The sequence below is a fragment of the Schistocerca cancellata genome, chromosome 5 (genome assembly GCF_023864275.1).
Source record: "Schistocerca cancellata isolate TAMUIC-IGC-003103 chromosome 5, iqSchCanc2.1, whole genome shotgun sequence".
Lineage (NCBI taxonomy): Eukaryota > Metazoa > Arthropoda > Insecta > Orthoptera > Acrididae > Schistocerca > Schistocerca cancellata.
Genome location: NC_064630.1, coordinates 129378913 through 129399036, shown reverse-complemented (window position 1 = coordinate 129399036; position 20124 = coordinate 129378913). Strand labels below are relative to the sequence as shown.

The 20124-nt window shown below is 41.1% G+C and overlaps 1 protein-coding gene across 1 annotated transcript in view; it reads left to right on the top strand.

Annotated features, from left to right (window-relative positions):
• LOC126188396 (centrosomal protein of 78 kDa-like) overlaps window positions 1-20124 on the top strand; it is a 191041-nt gene that overhangs the window by 67761 nt on the left and 103156 nt on the right. The window contains exon 4 of the mRNA XM_049929997.1: window positions 19325-19501. Coding sequence (XP_049785954.1) covers window positions 19325-19501 — 177 coding nt within the window. The remainder of the gene's footprint in view (window positions 1-19324; window positions 19502-20124) is intronic.

Sequence of the window (20124 nt, the reverse complement as noted above, 5' to 3'; positions counted from 1 at the left end):
ACGACCGCAGGTCAGATGAACAGCATGGTCATAACCCAAGGTGATTTAAACCCGCAAACCACCCACCAGAGTGTTGTTTCACCATGTATCAGCATTATCCTTAATTTATGAGCATGAGTGTATGTGATCATTCCAATTTAGGGTATTTGTAATTGTAATCCCTAAGTATTTAGTTGAATTTACAGCCTTCATATTTGTGTGACTTATCACATAATCGAAATTTATCGGATTTCTCTTAGTACTCATGTGAGCAACTTCACACTTTTCTTTATTCAGGGTCCAGGGTGTATACGGCCCGGGACAACCGGGAGATCAGGAAAAACCCAGGAATTTTTTCATCCGGGAGAAAACTGGGAAAAATACGGGAATTTTTTATAACTCTGGCAATTTTTCAGAGTTTTAGTTCTCAATTCATTTTTTGTAATTTTGATTGCTAGCAACTGATAGTGTAACAATGAATATTACTCTTCCTCACTGCTGCAGAATTATATTGCAGCTATAAAACATAAACAAGAGAAAAAAATAAAGTAAAACTTAAGTTGCAAAGAAAATGCACCATTTACAACAAAACAAGCTGTACACGCAAACGTCTGCCAACAACAAAACGTATTAAAGGCATTAGGTCGAAAGACTATGCAGTACTTCATAACAGCACAGCAAACTGCTTGCGATGAGCGTCACGTCACAATTGTTTACGTTAACTTCGTTAGAGAAGATGCCAGTCGCACAAGAACTGTACGTTCTCATGCTTCTGGCTACATGGAAGTGTGGCTGTAGCAAGCACCCAGATGCTACCCGGAAAACGTTTTTCTGGCACACAGTGTTTACATTTAGTTATTTTGCTGTTTCCTCTTCGTTTACAGATCTCACGTCATGAAAGCAAAACGGACTTCTGTGGCCAGGAGCCATCAATTCATAGATTTCATAGAAAAAATAGATTCACATGATTATGGAAGACTAAAATACGTTATTCGTTTCAGTTTTATTTTCAGGTTTTTAACAGTCGAGCATTAATCGCCTTGCGGAATGGTGAAGTTATTTTCGTCTGTTTGCTAAAGAAATTTGACTGTTCTTAATCTTTTCCGCTGAGGCAGTCAGTTTATTTGAAACGAAGTGTTTTGTTCCATACTATTGGCTAGTTTCAACTGTTTGCTGGATTTCAAGTGTACGGTTTCATCTTCTGGCATGTATGGAATTATCGATAAAATGAAATGAGAGTATGGCATCGTTGGCCGGGAGGCCCCTATTCGGGGAAGTTCAGCCGCCAAGTGCAACACCATGATAATAAAGAACCAAACACGAGATAATGCAGTATTGGTACTCCAAGAAAATTTACGTCAAGAAAACCACACTGAAAAGCTTAATATCAGGTTGGAACCTACTTCATTGTGAATCTGGACATACGAATGTACACTTTAAGCGGAATTGGGTATTCTAGTATGGTTTACGAAATTCCGATGCTCTTGGATTATCATGTGATGTTCTGTTTCTTTTACTACGTTATGTAAGTTCTCTTAGTGCTTTAAACGCACGAACATACAGGCTGCTCACAGGCAGTAACAACTGTTTTCTGGCGGCCAGTGGCAGCTGAAGAAATGAACCTGTTTCTAACAGCTCGCGGGAAAACATTACAAATGGTGGTTTGAAAAGCGTCAATGTAAATATCCTTTTGCGCAAGATGAATTATGTTACATATGAGAATGTGCGATGAATTTCTTAAATCATAGACCGCTTGGCTGTCGATTAAAAGTTAAAATTTTACTGGCGGATTTGTGTTATGTATCTTAAAGTGTAACACACGTAAAAAAAGACCAGATGAAACCTTAGCTTTTCTGGTGGCTAATTGATCTTTGAGACCGGTATTATATGTGAAAGCGTATCTTCCCTTGCAGCCACACTTGTATTTTAATTTAAACCGTTAAATTTTTCTTCTCATGTGTTCACGCTATTTAACAGCGGTGTTGCTGTTGACTGACTACATTGCGTGTTCTATGCTCTGAATACCTGCTTTCATTGGCTGGCGGGATCATGTGGCATGAGCTATGATTGACTTACAAAAGCGCATCGCAATCTTGATTTCAATGCTTTGGAAACTAACTTTCCGAGTTTGGTGGAAATTCAAATTTATACTTTTGTAATATGAAAATATGCAGCATAGGCCTACTTGTTGCTGCATATAACTTTTTTTCCACGCTCGTGGTCGTTTACTAATATGCCGGGAATTTCGGGCCAGTGCATGAAACCTTAACCCGTTAAAGGATTGGTAAGTTTTACAGCTCTGAGGGAATGTATCCTGTCATTTAACATGGAAAAAGTGTATTTTCGTGCGGGAGAAAGTGTATTTTATACTGGAAAATCCGGGAAAAATCAGGGAATTTTTTTTCCTTGTCCACGTATACACTGTGAGGGTCAATTGCCTTTTTTTGCACCACACAGATATCTTATCTAATTCATTTTGGTCATCTGATGACTTTACAAGACGGTAAATGACAGCATCATCTGCAGACAATCTAAGACAGCTTCTCAGATTGTCTACCATGTCGTTAATATAGATCAGGAACAATAGAGGGCTTATAACACTTCCTTGGTGAACGCCAGATATTATTTCTGTTTTACTCGATGACTTTCTGTCTATTACTACGAACAGCGACCTTTCTGACAGGAAATCATGAATCCAGTCGCACAACTGAGGCGATATTCCAAACGCACACAGTTTGGTTAGGAGACGCTTGTGAGGAATGGTGTCAAAAGCCTTCTGGAAATCTAAATATATGGAATCAATTTGACATACCCTGTTGATTGCACTCATTAACTTAGGAGTATAAAGAGCTAGTTGTGTTTTGCAAGAACGATATTTTCTGAATCCGTGCTGACTATGTGTCAATAAATTGTTTTTGTCAAGGTACTGCATAATGTTCGAATACAGTATATGTTCCAAAACCCTACTTCAAATCGACGTTAGTGATATGGACCTGTAATTCAGTGGATTACTCCTACTTTCCATTTTGGGTGTTGGCATGACTTGAGCAATTTTCCAGTCTTTAGGTACGGATCTTTCTGTGAGCGAGGGGTTGTATGTTGTTGTTGTTGTCTTCAGTCCTGAGACTGGTTTGATGCAGCTCTCCATGCTACTCTATCCTGTGCAAGCTTCTTCATCTCCCAGTACCTACTGCAACCTACATCCTTCTGAATCTGCTTAGTGTATTCATCTCTTGGTCTCCCCCTATGATTTTTACCCTCCACGCTGCCTTCCAATACTAAATTGGTGATCCCTTGATGCCTCAGAACATGTCCTACCAACCGATCCCTTCTTCTGGTCAAGTTGTGCCACAAACTTCTCTTCTCCCCAATCCTATTCAATACTTCCTCATTAGTTACGTGATCTACCCATCTAATCTTCAGCATTCTTCTGTAGCACCACATTTCAAAAGCTTCTATTCTCTTTTTGTCCAAACTATTTACCGTCCATGTTTCACTTCCATACATGGCTACACTCCATACAAATACTTTCAGAAATGACTTCCTGACACTTAAATCTATACTCGATGTTAACAAATTTCTCTTCTTCAGAAACGCTTTCCTTGCCATTGCCAGTCTACATTTTATATCCTCTCTACTTCGACCATCATCAGTTATTTTGCTCCCCAAATAGCAAAACTCCTTTACTACTTTAAGTGTCTCATTTCCTAATCTAATACCCTCAGCATCACCTGACTTGATTCAACTACATTCCATTATCCTCGTTTTGCTTTTGTTGATGTTCATCTTATATCCTCCCTTCAAGACACCATGCATTCCGTTCAACTGCTCTTCCAAGTCCTTTGCTGTCTGTGACAGAATTACAATGTCATCGGCGAACCTCAAAGTTTTTATTTCTTCTCCATGGATTTTAATACCTACTCCAAATTTTTCTTTTGTTTCCTTTACTGCTTGCTCAATATACCGATTGAATAACAATGGGGAGAGGCTACAACCCTGTCTCACTCCCTTCCCAACCGCTGCTTCCCTCTCATGCCCCTCGACTCTTATAACAGCCATCTGGTTTCTGTACAAATTGTAAATAGCCTTTCGCTCCCTGTATTTTACCCCTGCCACCTTTAGAATTTGAAAGAGAGTATTCCAGTCAACATTGTCAAAAGCTTTCTCTAAGTCTGCAAATGCTAGAAATGTAGGTTTGCCTTTTCTTAATCTTTCTTCTAAGATAAGTCGTAAGGTCAGTATTGCCTCACGTGTTCCAGTATTTCTACGGAATCCAAACTGATCTTCCCCGAGGTCGGCTTCTACTAGTTTTTCCATTCGTCTGTAAAGAATTCGTGTTAGTATTTTGCAGCTGTGGCTTATTAAACTGATTGTTCGGTAATTTTCACATCTGTCAACACCTGCTTTCTTTGGGATTGGAATTATTATATTCTTCTTGAAGTCTGAGGGTATTTCGCCTGTTTCATACATCTTGCTCACCAGATGGTAGAGTTTTGTCAGGACTGGCTCTCCCAAGGCCGTCAGTAGTTCTACTGGAATGTTGTCTACTCCGGGGGCCTTGTTTCGACTCAGGTCTTTCAGTGCTCTGTCAAACTCTTCACGCAGTATCGTATCTCCCATTTCATCTTCATCTACATCCTCTTCCATTTCCAAAATATTGTCCTCAAGTACATCGCCCTTGTATAGACCCTCTATATACTCCTTCCACCTTTCTGCTTTCCCTTCTTTGCTTAGAACTGGGTTTCCATCTGAGCTCTTGATGTTCATACAAGTGGTTCTCTTATCTCCAAAGGTCTCTTTAATTTTCCTGTAGGCAATATCTATCTTACCCCTAGTGAGATAAGCCTCTACATCCTTACATTTGTCCTCTAGCCATCCCTGCTTAGCCATTCTGCACTTCCTGTCGATCTCATTTTTGAGACGTTTGTATTCCTTTTTGCCTGCTTCATTTACTGCATTTTTATATTTTCTCCTTTCATCAATTAAATTCAATATTTCTTCTGTTACCCAAGGATTTCTACTAGCCCTCGTCTTTTTACCTACTTGATCCTCTGCTGCCTTCACTACTTCATCCCTCAAAGCTACCCATTCTTCTTCTACTGTATTTCTTTCCCCCATTCCTGTCAATTGTGCCCTTATGCTCTCCCTAAAACTCTTTACAACCTCTGGTTCTTTCAGTTTATCCAGGTCCCATCTCCTTAAATTCCCACCTTTTTGCAGTTTCTTCAGTTTTAATCTACAGGTCATAACCAATAGATTGTGGTCAGAGTCCACATCTGCCCCTGGAAATGTCTTACAATTTAAAACCTGGTTCCTAAATCTCTGCCTTACCATTATATAATCTATCTGATACCTTTTAGTATCTCCAGGGTTCTTCCATGTATACAACATTATATAATTGCTAAATATGGAGCTATTGTATCAGCATACTCTGAGAGGAGCCTGACTGGTATACAATCTGGACCGGAAGCCTTGCTTTTATTAAGTGATTTACACTGCTTTGTAACACCAAGGATGTCTGTTACTATATTTCTCATCATGGCAGTTGCTCTTGATTGGATTTCAGCAATATTTACTTTGTCTTGTTGGTGAAGGAGTTTCAGAAAATCGTGTTTAATAACTCTGCATTAGTTCTCTGACTTCACTGTTGTTATCGCGCAGTGAAGGTATTGATTGCGTCTTGCCACTGGTGTGCCTTATGTATGACCAGTATCTCTTTGGGTTTTCTGCCAGATTTTGAGGTAGAGTTTCATTGTGGAAGTTACTGAAAACATCTCGCATTGAAGTACGTGCTATATTTCGAACTTCTGTAAAACTTTGCCAGTCTTAAATTTGGCATGCTTTTTTCTCTGCTTCTGCTACAGCGATCTGATCTGTTTTATGTACCATAGGGGATCAGTACCAGGACTTACTAATTTATGTGGTATATATCTCTCAATTGCTGTCAATACTATCTCTTTGAAATCATTCCACAATTTTTCTACGCTTACATGATCAGATCAGAAGGAGTGCAGACTGTCTCTTAAAAAGGTGTTAAGAGCATTTTCATCAGCTTTTTTAAATAGATATACTTTGCATTTCTTTTTGATGGTTGTAGGAGTTACAGTTTTCAGCTGAGCAGTTACTGCCTTGTGCTCGCTAATCCTTGTATTCGTCACAATACTCACTGTTTGTCGAGGATTATTTGTTGCTAAGAGGTCAAGTATGCTTTCGCAACCATTTATGCTTCGGTGGGCTCATGAACTAATTGCTCAAAATAATTTTCTGAGAAAGCATTCAGTACAATTTCGGATGATGTTTTATGCCTGCTGCCGGCTTTAAATGTATAATTTTTCCAGCATATCAAGGATAGATTAAAGTCACCACCGACTATAATTGTATGAATGGGGTACCTGTTTGAAATGAGAGTCAAGTTTTCTTTGAACTGTTCAGCAACTATATCTTCTGAGTTGGGGGGTCCATAAAATGACCCAATTAATAGTTCAGTCCGATTGTCAAGTATAGCCTGTACCCATACTATTTCGCAGAAACTATCTACGTCAATTCCACTACAAGGCAAACTACTTCTGGCAGCAATAAATACTACACCACTAATTGTATTTAAAATCTCCTTTCTGAACGCTGTTAGATCATTAGAAAAATTTCTCTTGTACTTATTTCTGGCTTTAGCCAGCTTTCTCTACCTCTAACTAATTGAGCTTTAGTGCTTTCTATTAGGGCTTGGACCTCTGGTTCTATCCCAACACAGCTATGACAATTTACAACTACAGTACCGATCATTTCTACAACTAACTTGCTGTGTTTTACATGCCCCCTTTTACCCCTTCTGGGTACAGAAGTGTGAAGCTAATGATGCCATAAAAATACCATCTTCTGGCGTGTACAATGTTACAAGTGTTTCTACTCCTATGTGATTAGTGTTTCTTGTAATTTTTCTTCCTATTCCCTACCTGCAACGTCAACTGATTCCATTCAAACTGGATATCTCAGATTGTTAAATCTTGACTTTTGGTGTTCTGACACCTGTTTCTTTAATTTGATCATTAATTTCATAGACATCCAATTTTACATTATGCGTGTCATCTGTGATTGCATTTTTGACAATTGTCAATTCCTTGCCAGTGGTTCCCAGAAACTTCTCTGCTTCTCCTATATTTCATGTATGTATTCCTTTCTCGCATTTTCATGTGTATCTACACTATGTGATCAAAAGTATCTGGAAACATGGCTGAAAATGACTTACAAGTTTGTGGTGCCCTTCAATGGTAATGCTAGATTCAATATGGTGTTGGCCCACCCTTATCCTTGATAACAGCTTCCACTCTTGCAGGCATACATTCAGTCAGGTGCTGGAAAGTTTCTTGGGGAATGGCAGCCCATTCTTCAGGGAGTGGTGCGCTGAGGAGAGGTATCGATGTTAGTTGGTGAAGCCTGGTGTTCCACAACATCCCAAAGGTGTTCTGTAGGATTCAGGTCAGGACTCTGTGCAGGCCAGTCAATTTCAGGGATGTTATTGTCGTGTAACTAGTTCGCCACAGGCCGTGCATTATAAACAGGTGCTCGATCGTGTTGAAAGATGCAATCGCTATCCCCAAATTGCTCTTCAACAGTGGGAAGCAAGAAGGTGCTTAAAACATCAATGTAGGCCTGTGCTGTGATAGTGCCATGCAAAACAACAAGGGGTGCAAATCCCCTCCATGAAAAACGCAACCACACCATAACACCACCGCCTCTGAATTTTACTGTTGGCAGTACACATGCCAGCAGATGACATTCACTGGGCATTCGCCATTCCCACACCCTGCCATCAGATCACCACATTGTGTACCGTGATTTGTCACTCCATACAACATTTTTCCACAATTTAATCGTCCAATGTTTACGCTCCTTACACAAAGCGAGGCGTCGTTTTGCATTTACCGGCGTGGTGTGTGGCTTATGAGCAGCCACTTGACCATGAAATCCAAGTTTTCTCACCTCCTGCCTAATTGTGCGTACTTGCAGTGGATCCTGATGCAGTTTGGAATTCCTGTGTGATGGTCTGGATTGATGTCTGCCTGTTACGCATTATGACCCTGTTCAACTGTCGGTGGTTTTTGTCAGTCAACAGACGAAGTCGGCCTGTACGCTTTTGTGCTGTGCATTTCCCCTCATGTTTCCACTTTATTATCACATCAGAAACAGTGGATGTAGGGATGTTTACGAGTGTGGAAATCTCGCGTACAGACTTATGATACAAGTGATATCCAGTCACCTGACCATGTTCGAAGCCCGTGAGTTCCGCAGAGTGCCTCATTCTGCTCTCTCACAATGTCTGGTGACTACTGATGTCACTGATATGGTGTACCTGATGGCAGTAGGCTGCAGCACAGTGCACCTAATATGAAAATTGTATGTTTTTAGGGGTGTCCGGATACTTTTGATCACATAGTGTATTTGTATTCCAATAACTTCTACAATGTGCACATGTGTTCTTGCATTGTATTCTTAATACTCTTCCTGAAAATCATTGTGCAGTTTATTGGCTTTTGCATTTCTCCACTTTCAGAATTTCTTATCCTGCATTTCATGCGATTTCCTGAATTTGGCATCAGACATTTTTATGAACTGTTCACCTTTTTGCTCTACCCATCTGTCAAATTGTGGCTCTATCAAAATTTTCATTTATGGAAAATTCTCAACAAAATATGATTGCTTCATTCATACCCGAGATCTTACCACCACTGCATCACGTCCGGCATCATAAAGTCACAATTGAGGCAGGTGGTATTGAGCATCCCCCAGCGTTCAGTATTAGGTTCTACACTCTTTTCAATGTACGTAAATGATATGTCATCAGTTTTGTCCTACTGCAAATGTCCAATGTATGCGGATGGCTTCTACTTTGATCTAAGTGCAAAACCCATAAACCTGAAGACAGCTATTAAAAATCTCAATACCAATCTGTGTGCACTGCCAAAATGGGTATGGGATATAGGATCAAATATCAACCCATCCAAAACCCAAGTTGATCATTCTAGGCTCATTAGCCCTAAATATCAGGGATTCCTAACATCTTTAACCCTAAATGGGACAAATATCAACTTCTCTCCTTCAGCAGAAAGTTAACAAGTAATAAGAGGTCAAAATCTAAAATGGATGGAACACATAATTGTAATGGCAAGAAGGCAGCAGCATCTCTCCATGCCCTACAAAAATATAAAAAGTTCTTCCATTTGGAACTGAAAATGAAATTTGTGCAAATGCTTATATTTCAGTTTATTGATTACAGCAATGTTATCCTGCCGGCCGGAGTGGCCGAGTGGTTCTAGATGCTACAGTCTAGAACCACGCGACTGCTACGGTCACAGGTTCGAATTGTGCCTCGGGCATGGATGGATGTGATTTCCTCAGGTTAGTTAGGTTTAAGCAGTTCTAAGTTCTAGGGGACTGATGACCTCAGGTGTTAAGTCCCATAGTACTCAGAGCCATTTGAACCATTTTGATGTTATCCTACAAGATCTTTCTCTGGAAAGTTCATGTCACCTGGAAATGGCTATGAATGTTTGTGTTCATCATATCTGTGATGTTTGACTCTTTGATCACATTTCACCATCACTTGCACAGATGTCCTGGCTGCGTGCAGACAAGCACAAAGATTTCCATGCCCTCTGTGTTGTCTCCTGTCTTATCAATGAGCACTGGACCTCGTATCTCTCCTCAACCTTAACGTCCTTGCCTGAACAACACGGCACAAGTACCCATTCCTATCAGAGCAAAATCCTTTCCATCACACTCCATCACTCAGTCACCTTCTTGAAGTCCTTCTCAGTAGCAGGAACCCGACAGTGGAACAACCTCCCGCATTGTATTGGAGAAATAAATAACATCTCCAGCATTGAAAGATAGGTAATGACATATCTACTAAAGCAACAATAAGATTACCAATTACCATTGTTCCTGTACACACTCTTTACCTTTTAAATTTCCTTTTCCAAGAACTTACTATATCAGAAAACATCTGTTATGTAGACCAATAAATTTTTCTTTTATCTGCCACTATGATTATTGTTATTAATGTCACAATTGTCATCATTACTAATATTATTATGTATTTATTATTATTGTTATTGTTACTGTTATCACTGTTTGTGGCTCCAGCTGCAGTAGAACAAGTAACGTCAGTATTAACTTTGTTAGTTCATAGTTAGTATAATTTGCTGCACCATCATTTCAGACCCTCAAATCATTGTAATACAACTTGTCACATTAAAATGATTATTTTCTTAGGTAACTCCCCTTATGGTGAAATATGTACTGTTTTTGTGAAGCCCAGGTCTGATATAAGAGAGGGTCTGATGGCCAAATCAGATCAAGTTAAAGAAATAAAAATAATTCATGTTCCTTAAAGTTTGGCATAAGTGCTTTCTCAGTGCTCCTGTCTTTGTATTCTGTTGTGAAATAACTTCCACATTTCTCTGTAGTGTCTTGTTGCAGCTTTTCTAATGTAATAGACCAACAACCTGAGACATAACACCAATTTTAAATTAAAATTGTACTTGCACTGTTGTTATGATAATTCCAAACTAATAAGTATAATCAATAGGTCATGTGAAACATTGAATCTGAGAAATATTATTTATATATATATATATATACACACACCTAAAAACAAAGATGATGTGACGTACCAAATGAAAGTGCTGGCAGGTCAACAGACGCACAAACGAACACAAACATACACACAAAATTCAAGCTTTCGCAACAAACTGTTGCCTCATCAGGAAAGAGGGAAGAAGAGGGAAAGACGAAAGGATGTGGGTTTTAAGGGAGAGGGTAAGGAGTCATTCCAGTCCCGGGAGCGGACAGCCTTACCTTAGGGGGAAAAAAGGACGGGTATACACTCGCACACACACACACATATCCATCCACACATATACAGACACAAGCAGACATATTTAAAGACAAAGAGTTTGGGCAGAGATGTCAGTCGAGGCAGAAGTGCAGAGGCAAAGATGTTGTTGAATGACAGGTGAGGTATGAGTGGCGGCAACTTGAAATTAGCAGAGATTGAGGCCTGGTGGATAATGGGAAGAGAGGATATATTGAAGAGCAAGTTCCCATCTCCGGAGTTCGGATAGGTTGGTGTTAGTGGGAAGTATCCAGATAACCCGGACTGTGTAACACTGCGCCAAGATGTGCTGGCCGTGCACCAAGGCATGTTTAGCCACAGGGTGATCCTCATTACCAACAAACACTGTCTGCCTGTGTCCACTCATGTGAATGGACAGTTTGTTGCTGGTCATTCCCACATAGAATACATCACAGTGTAGGCAGGTCAGTTGGTACATCACGTGGGTGCTTTCACACGTGGCTCTGCCTTTGATTGTGTACACCTTGCGGGTTACAGGACTGGAGTAGGTGGTGGTGAGAGGGTGCATGGGACAGGTTTTACACCGGGGGCGGTTACAAGGGTAGGAGCCAGAGGGTAGGGAAGGTGGTTTGGGTATTTCATAGGGATGAACTAAGAGGTTACGAAGGTTAGGTGGATGGCGGAAAGACACTCTTGGTGGAGTGGGGAGGATTTCGTGAAGGATGGATCTCATTTCAGGGCAGGATTTGAGGAAGTCGTATCCCTGCTGGAGAGCCACATTCAGAATCTGATCCAGTCCCGGAAAGTATCCTGTCACAAGTGGGGCACTTTTGTGGTTCTTCTGTGGGAGGTTCTGGGTTTGAGAGGATGAGGAAGTGGCTCTGGTTATTTGCTTCTGTACCAGGTCGGGAGGGTAGTTGCGGGATGCGAAAGCTGTTGTCAGGTTGTTGGTGTAATGCTTCAGGGATTCCGGACTGGAGCAGATTCGTTTGCCATGAAGACCTAGGCTGTAGGGAAGGGACCATTTGATGTGGAATGAGTGGCAGCTGTAGTAATGGAGGTACTGTTGCTTGTTGGTGGGTTTGATGTGGACGGACGTGTGAAGCTGGCCATTGGACAGATGAAGGTCAACATCAAGGAAAGTGGCATGGGATTTGGAGTAGGACCAGGTGAATCTGATGGAACCAAAGGAGTTGAGGTTGGAGAGGAAATTCTGGAGTTCTTCTTCACTGTGAGTCCAGATCATGAAGATGTCATCAATAAATCTGTACCAAACTTTGGGTTGGCAGGCCTGGGTAACCAAGAAGGCTTCCTCTAAGCGACCCATGAATAGGTTGGCGTATGAAGGGGCCATCCTGGTACCCATGGCTGTTCCCTTTAATTGTTGGTATGTCTGGTCTTCAAAAGTGAAGAAGTTGTGGGTCAGGATGAAGCTGGCTAAGGTAATGAGGAAAGAGGTTTTAGGTAGGGTGGCAGGTGATCGGCGTGAAAGGAAGTGCACCATCGCAGCGAGGCCCTGGACGTGCGGGATATTTGTGTATAAGGAAGTGGCATCAATGGTTAAAGGATGGTTTCTGGGGGTAACGGATTGGGTAAGGATTCCAGGCGTTCGAGAAAGTGGTTGGTGTCTTTGATGAAGGATGGGAGACTGCATGTAATGGGTTGAAGGTGTTGATCTACGTAGGCAGAGATACATTCTGTGGGGGCTTGGTAACCAGCTACAATGGGGCGGCCGGGATGATTGGGTTTGTGAATTTTAGGGAGAGGGTAGAAGGTAGGGGTGCGGGGTGTCGGTGGGGTCAGGAGGTTGATGGAGTCAGGTGAAAGGTTTTGTAGGGGGCCTAAGGTTCTGAGGATTCCTTGAAGCTCTGCCTGGACATCAGGAATGGGAACTTCAAGGAATCCTCAGAACCTTAGGCCCCCTACAAAACCTTTCACCTGACTCCATCAACCTCCTGACCCCACCGACACCCCGCACCCCTACCTTCTACCCTCTCCCTAAAATTCACAAACCCAATCATCCCGGCCACCCCATTGTAGCTGGTTACCAAGCCCCCACAGAATGTATCTCTGCCTACGTAGATCAACACCTTCAACCCATTACATGCAGTCTCCCATCCTTCATCAAAGACACCAACCACTTTCTCGAACGCCTGGAATCCTTACCCAATCCGTTACCCCCAGAAACCATCCTTGTAACCATTGATGCCACTTCCTTATACACAAATATCCCGCACGTCCAGGGCCTCGCTGCGATGGAGCACTTCCTTTCATGCCGATCACCTGCCACCCTACCTAAAACCTCTTTCCTCATTACCTTAGCCAGCTTCATCCTGACCCACAACTTCTTCACTTTTGAAGACCAGACATACCAACAATTAAAGGGAACAGCCATGGGTACCAGGATGGCCCCTTCGTACGCCACCCTATTCATGGGTTGCTTAGAGGAAGCCTTCTTGGTTACCCAGGCCTGCCAACCCAAAGTTTGGTACAGATTTATTGATGACATCTTCATGATCTGGACTCACAGTGAAGAAGAACTCCAGAATTTCCTCTCCAACCTCAACTCCTTTGGTTCCATCAGATTCACCTGGTCCTACTCCAAATCCCATGCCACTTTCCTTGATGTTGACCTTCATCTGTCCAATGGCCAGCTTCACACGTCCGTCCACATCAAACCCACCAACAAGCAACAGTACCTCCATTACTACAGCTGCCACTCATTCCACATCAAATGGTCCCTTTCCTACAGCCTAGGTCTTCATGGCAAATGAATCTGCTCCAGTCCGGAATCCCTGAAGCATTACACCAACAACCTGACAACAGCTTTCACATCCCGCAACTACCCTCCCGACCTGGTACAGAAGCAAATAACCAGAGCCACTTCCTCATCCTCTCAAACCCAGAACCTCCCACAGAAGAACCACAAAAGTGCCCCACTTGTGACAGGATACTTTCCGGGACTGGATCAGATTCTGAATGTGGCTCTCCAGCAGGGATACGACTTCCTCAAATCCTGCCCTGAAATGAGATCCATCCTTCACGAAATCCTCCCCACTCCACCAAGAGTGTCTTTCCGCCGTCCACCTAACCTTCGTAACCTCTTAGTTCATCCCTATGAAATACCCAAACCACCTTCCCTACCCTCTGGCTCCTACCCTTGTAACCACCCCCGGTGTAAAACCTGTCCCATGCACCCTCCCACCACCACCTACTCCAGTCCTGTAACCCGGAAGGTGTACACAATCAAAGGCAGAGCCACGTGTGAAAGCACCCACGTGATGTACCAACTGACCTGCCTACACTGTGATGCATTCTATGTGGGAATGACCAGCAACAAACTGCCCATTCGCATGAATGGACACAGGCAGACAGTGTTTGTTGGTACTGAGGATCACCCTGTGGCTAAACATGCCTTGGTGCACGGCCAGCACATCTTGGCGCAGTGTTACACAGTCCGGGTTATCTGGATACTTCCCACTAACACCAACCTATCCGAACTCCGGAGATGGGAACTTGCTCTTCAATATATCCTTTCTTCTCGTTATCCACCAGGCCTCAATCTCCGCTAATTTCAAGTTGCAGCCACTCATACCTCACCTGTCATTCAACAACATCTTTGCCTCTGCACTTCTGCCTCGACTGACATCTCTGCCCAAACTCTTTGTCTTTAAATATGTCTGCTTGTGTCTGTATATGTGTGGATGGATATGTGTGTGTGTGTGCGAGTGTATACCCGTCCTTTTTTCCCCCTAAGGTAAGTCTGTCCGCTCCCGGGACTGGAATGACTCCTTACCCTCTCCCTTAAAACCCACATCCTTTCGTCTTTCCCTCTCCTTCCCTCTTTCCTGATGAGGCAACAGTTTGTTGCGAAAGCTTGAATTTTGTGTGTATGTTTGTGTTCGTTTGTGTGTCTGTTGACCTGCCAGCACTTTCATTTGGTACGTCACATCATCTTTGTTTTTAGGTATATTTTTCCTACGTGGAATGTTTCCTTCTATTATATATATATATATATGTCTATTTCGTTAATTTACTATGAAGGAGGCTATTTCAAGTTTAAATTGATCTGCTATGTGGCGGCACTATATTTTGCAATTTATACTGTCAAAATCAAATGTATTTTGTTAATTTATTGAGTTAAGGAGAAAAATGAATGATGTTAATGCAAAATGTATATATAGATTCCGCCAAGTCACTGACTTATGCCAGTTTGTCGAGAGATTTCTAAGTGACCACCGCACGAATGAGTTTAGTAAAAATAAGAAGACGCTCTCTCTTTGATGGAGATCTTTGGAGGTGGCAGTGGAAGACTTTCTGCTTTGTTTGATGTTGGGGTATAAAGGCTGCACAGTGGTGTGATGGCTTTTCTTTGTTCTATTGTAACAATCTCAAGATATGAATAAAACATTTTGGAAACTATAAAAACAACATGTGTAGCACAAATAAATGGCATGTAATTAACTGCTTGGCCAGTGGTCATATCACCAAGAGATAAATTATCCTTTGCATAACAGTGGAAGCAGATCAACTCACAGCACCAATGATAGCAGAAAGAGAAGAGGAACTTTTTAAACCACATTTTTTAAGCATTAACATGTGACATTCATGTTGCTTGTTCTTGGCCCTTAGGGTTTGAGTTCCTCAAAGAAAAACGGAGCAGTCATGAAGTGTGCTATGAAGCCACATCACACATGACGTGTTCACTTTAGAGGGGAACTCCATGAATGTTTAGTGACAATCCCCAAATCAACAATTGTGAGTGTTCACTGCCCCAGTGAGCATAAAGTTTGCTTCACCATTCCACAAAGTGTTCCAAGGCCACATGGCCTTCAACATTGCAAGAAATGTAAGAGCAAAGTCTACTCAAATGACTACATCATACATCAAAAATTGGTGAGTAGTATGAAGTTAGTATGGCTACCATTTCACGATTGTTGGCAGCACCTTTCCAACAGTGGACCATGGAATGTTCAGCCATAATGACATAACCCGTGCACTGATTGAAGATTGCATGTTGCATCCAGCATTCTCAGCCATGGAAAAAGTAATTTCTTCAACAATTTGTGGTGCAATTGGTTGGCGGCCTGTCACAGGAGCAACGGACTTTCATATATTCTTCAGTCCTGGCGCAGAAAGACAACCTCTCTGTAGTCCTTTAATGCATTGATACACATGAAGAGGAATAGCATTATTGCTGTTGTTTTGATACAACAGCTTTATGATTAAAGCCCTGCTCACTTTGTTCAGACCCACGTTGATTGTCTGCAACTGTAATGCACACTGAAGCTTGTGTTTCAATCCACGTTACTGTGCCAGTACCGCTGTCTGAAGACACTAACACTGCTAACAACACAAACCTGCAACTCACAGCTGAATATCACTCCTATAAAGTTGGGTATCCATGTGGTAAATAGTTTTCCATCTAGAGTGGCTCAAATAGGAAAGGTTTAATCCCAACCATCCTTTAGAAACATTGGTGAATGGAACAGCTGCTGTTATGAAAGGCTGATTCGATTTGTGAGTGTGGTTATGCAATTTTGCGCATGTACATGTTAGATTTCACAGTTTGCTGTAATTCTGTTATAAATATGTCACATTTGTTTAGTGAGCAAGAACTTTTGGAAGCTCAAGAAGAAGAATTGCTGAGTAATTCACCTCACACCTTTTTTTGGTAGAATAATTGAGGTGTTCAAAAGCAAACTGCATCAAATCCACATTTTCTTTAAAATGAGTTGGTGCCACCATTTTGTTTCTACCCAAAAACGTACCTGCAAAAAATCCTATAGTTACAAAAGTCAGTTTATCCACTTCTGGTTGTAGAGCAAAATTGAGTGAATCCATTGTGTGATGAAGTGGCAGAACTTGGTGAATCCTTAGCAAATGCCATTGTCTAAGAAGGTATGAAGATGCAAAACTCACTTTGTACACATTATGTATTTTGTCTGAATAATGCTGCTTTTCTGGCTTATTGCTTCAAGAACTTTAGTTTTGAGCCTATGTGTGGCAGTTTCATTAAGTTGTCCCAACTGAATGCAACCACGAAACAAAAAGCATTAAGATATTGCCATTATATATATTGGTGCATTATTCTTGGCTCGATTTGTTTGTGAGTGCATGGAGAATGTTTATATATTATCATAGGATAAAATAGCAAGTAAAATATCAAGAGTGCTTTATCAATTCCTCCATAATCATGGATGTTAATTACGGAATGCGTTTATAACCAGGTACAAAAGGTAAAGCCCATAAAAGATCAGCAAATCCTTCTGACTGCAAGAGGAACAAAACAAAGTGCATTAGGTAAGATTCAAACATCGATCCACATATTTTGTGCTATTTCTCTACAAGGATATAATAAGAACTTCATTATCAGCATATCTGTAAACATTTATTTATGCTGCAATTTGTTACTTTCATCAGGAGTTGCTCAACCTGGCAAGCATCTGGGCATGGACATTGGACGGGTTGGTTGGCCTTCTTCTTGAGTGGGACTCTGCACTGGAGACCTGCCTCAGCCTTAAACACTTCACGACTGTGATAGCTCATGATGTGTGGGTCACCACAGTTCTTGCACTTGGGAGGGTGCATCTTTGGTAGCAGGCATTTCACACATGCCTCAGGGAAGTTACAATGGTGTGCCACATGTCACAGCCCTTGGTACTGGAAGCAGTGGGGCAAGCCACTCTTGATCCATAGGTGTTTGATGGTGGCCTGCGTGTCGGCCACCCTCTTCACCGAAGAGATCATCTTTTTTGCCTCATTCTTGTTAGCGATCACCAGGAGTGATGGTGACTGTCTCTGTGAATAGATGGATTTGATGCACATCATTGAACATACACCAAATCCAGTGTCATCCAATGCTCCTTCTGGGAGGTCTAGATCTACACTCTTTGAGAAAACCTTGAAGGCTGCCTTGATAAGATTGTCTGGGGAACAGCATAAGTGTAGAAAGGAAGTGACAGCTCTGCTGCCTCACCTGTGACCTTCCTGAAATCTTCAATATTTGAGAGGTGGACTCGCACATTGTCGTTTCCTGCTTCCCTCACAGTGAAAACAGCTGCAGTCCACTGTTTGAGGCACTCCAGGAATCCTTTGTAGTCCTTAACCTGCACGATGCTGGGAGGAAGTCAAAGCTCAGACTGCCTGGCAGGGATTGTCGGATTGGAGCTTGCCATGTCTTCTGTGCATTTGCTTCCACCACTTGCATGGCCAGCCTCTGCTGCCGGTGGTTGATCCCAGTTGGTGACTGGGGTGATGGTGGTCACTTCGGTGGTCAGAAGTTTTGGTCGAATGGAAAAGGTTATCAGGTCTAAAGTCACAGTTACCGTACCAACTGAGTGCATTTAAATGTTCAACAATCACAGAATAGTTTTCCAGCTAGGAATAGGTCTCACAATCAGTGTTGGTAAGATGCAGTTGCTGATGCCATAAAACGACCTAGCTAGTGGCACTTCAGATTTGCCCCTATGGAAAGTATTGTGATAGCCATAAGTAAACTTGGAAACATATTATTAAGAGGTGAAGCGACCTACAGAATGGACACTGGTGAAGGAAGAGGGACATGCAGATGAGGCAAATGTTATCAAAATTTGAAGAGCTTTCGAGGAAGCAAAAGTGAGGGACATTGATTTCCTGCTAAAAAATCATTTTGGACAGACCTGGGAAGTAAACAAAAATCTTTGTTTCTACAGGAATATAACCTGTGCTGTGAACAATGTAGAGGAGGACGTTTTAACTACTTCCAAACTTTTGTTAAATGTCACATACTTTGTAATCACAGTCAGATGAAATCATTAAATCATTTTGTTCTTTTCTTTGTACCAGCATTAAGGTGTCTTTTTGCAGTTATATTATGTTAATATATGCACTATTAGATCATATTTTCCTCTCCTTTGTACCATTATTAAGGTATCTTCTTACTATTTTGTTATGATAGTATGTGCACACTCATCTCTATGTTAGTGAAACTCTGTAGATCCTTGGGAATGGATACGATACTTGGTGAATCCAAATTATTTTATGTTGTAAGTAGTAAAAGGAAAGCCGAAAATTTCAGGGATTGTCAGAAATATACTCCTTAGGTAAACATAAGACTACAATGCAAAGGAATTTCGAATATCTGTAATACAAAGGAAGTAAGAAGTTTTTCATGTTTCCTGAAAAAAAAAAAAAAATGTTCTGATGTGTTCACTGCATTTTGCTTTTGGAAGCCTCATTTATACTTTCTGTCATCATTATTTTAAAGTTTGTAATCTATCAAAGAACTAAAGTAAATATGAAAAATAAATCTTGTAGCATGGTAGTGTGTGGTACGCTTCAAGACAGATCAATTACATATGTGCCATAATGCTTTAAACAATGATGTAAATGGCTGGTTTTCTAGGCCTGACATTCTTCTAAGTGGCTGGTCTTCAAAATATTAGTTGGGAAAGTAGTTACATTGATTTTGGTCTCATGGCAATTTGCTTCCAATGTTTTGTGCTTTTTCAGGGCATTTCGAAGTGCTGCTCCCTGCAAAACATTTCATTTCATCGATGTTGCTTAGGTGATGCTGGCTGTGAAATGATATGCAACACTATTAAGAACTCACCTAACATACGGACAATAGGAATGTCTGGATGCAATATAAGTGAAAAAGGAGCATATCACCTCTACCTCTTACTAAAGGTAAACTGCTTATCTTATATGGGATTTGTTTAGAGACTTGTAATTTTAACAGTGTTTGTTCAGAATTATTGTCCAGTACTGGGAAATTCTAGTACTGATCGAAATTATAATGAAATTAATTTTTTTAGTAGAGTAGATTTCCATGATACGTTAGTTTCAGAATCAGGTGGAAAATAAAGCACACTGTTTTTTCTTTATAGAAAATGCCATAAATGCCCAGAGCCAAAGACAAATAGTTGTGTAAGTGAAAAATTTGGAAAAAAGGAATAGGAAAACAAATTTCTAATTGTATACATGTTTCAGGAAAATCATATATTTGAACATCGGAAGCTTGAGTACAATGAAAATTATAATGAGGTGAGGTGTTCAAATCTGAGGTTTCAATGAGTAGGGAACTCTTCATCTTTCACAGTGTAAAATGTTGCTCTGAGACTGATAAGTTATTTTGAAACCAGATTAAAGAACACATCATTCAAGAGACCGAGATAAAAACTAGAAAATAAACCAACTGGTTTGCAGCTTGTTCAGTAATTCATAGTGTTGCAATAGGGAGAGCATTTGTTCAGTCAAAAATTATTATTGCATTACAAGTTGGCCAGCCTAATGTGAAATGAAACTTTTTT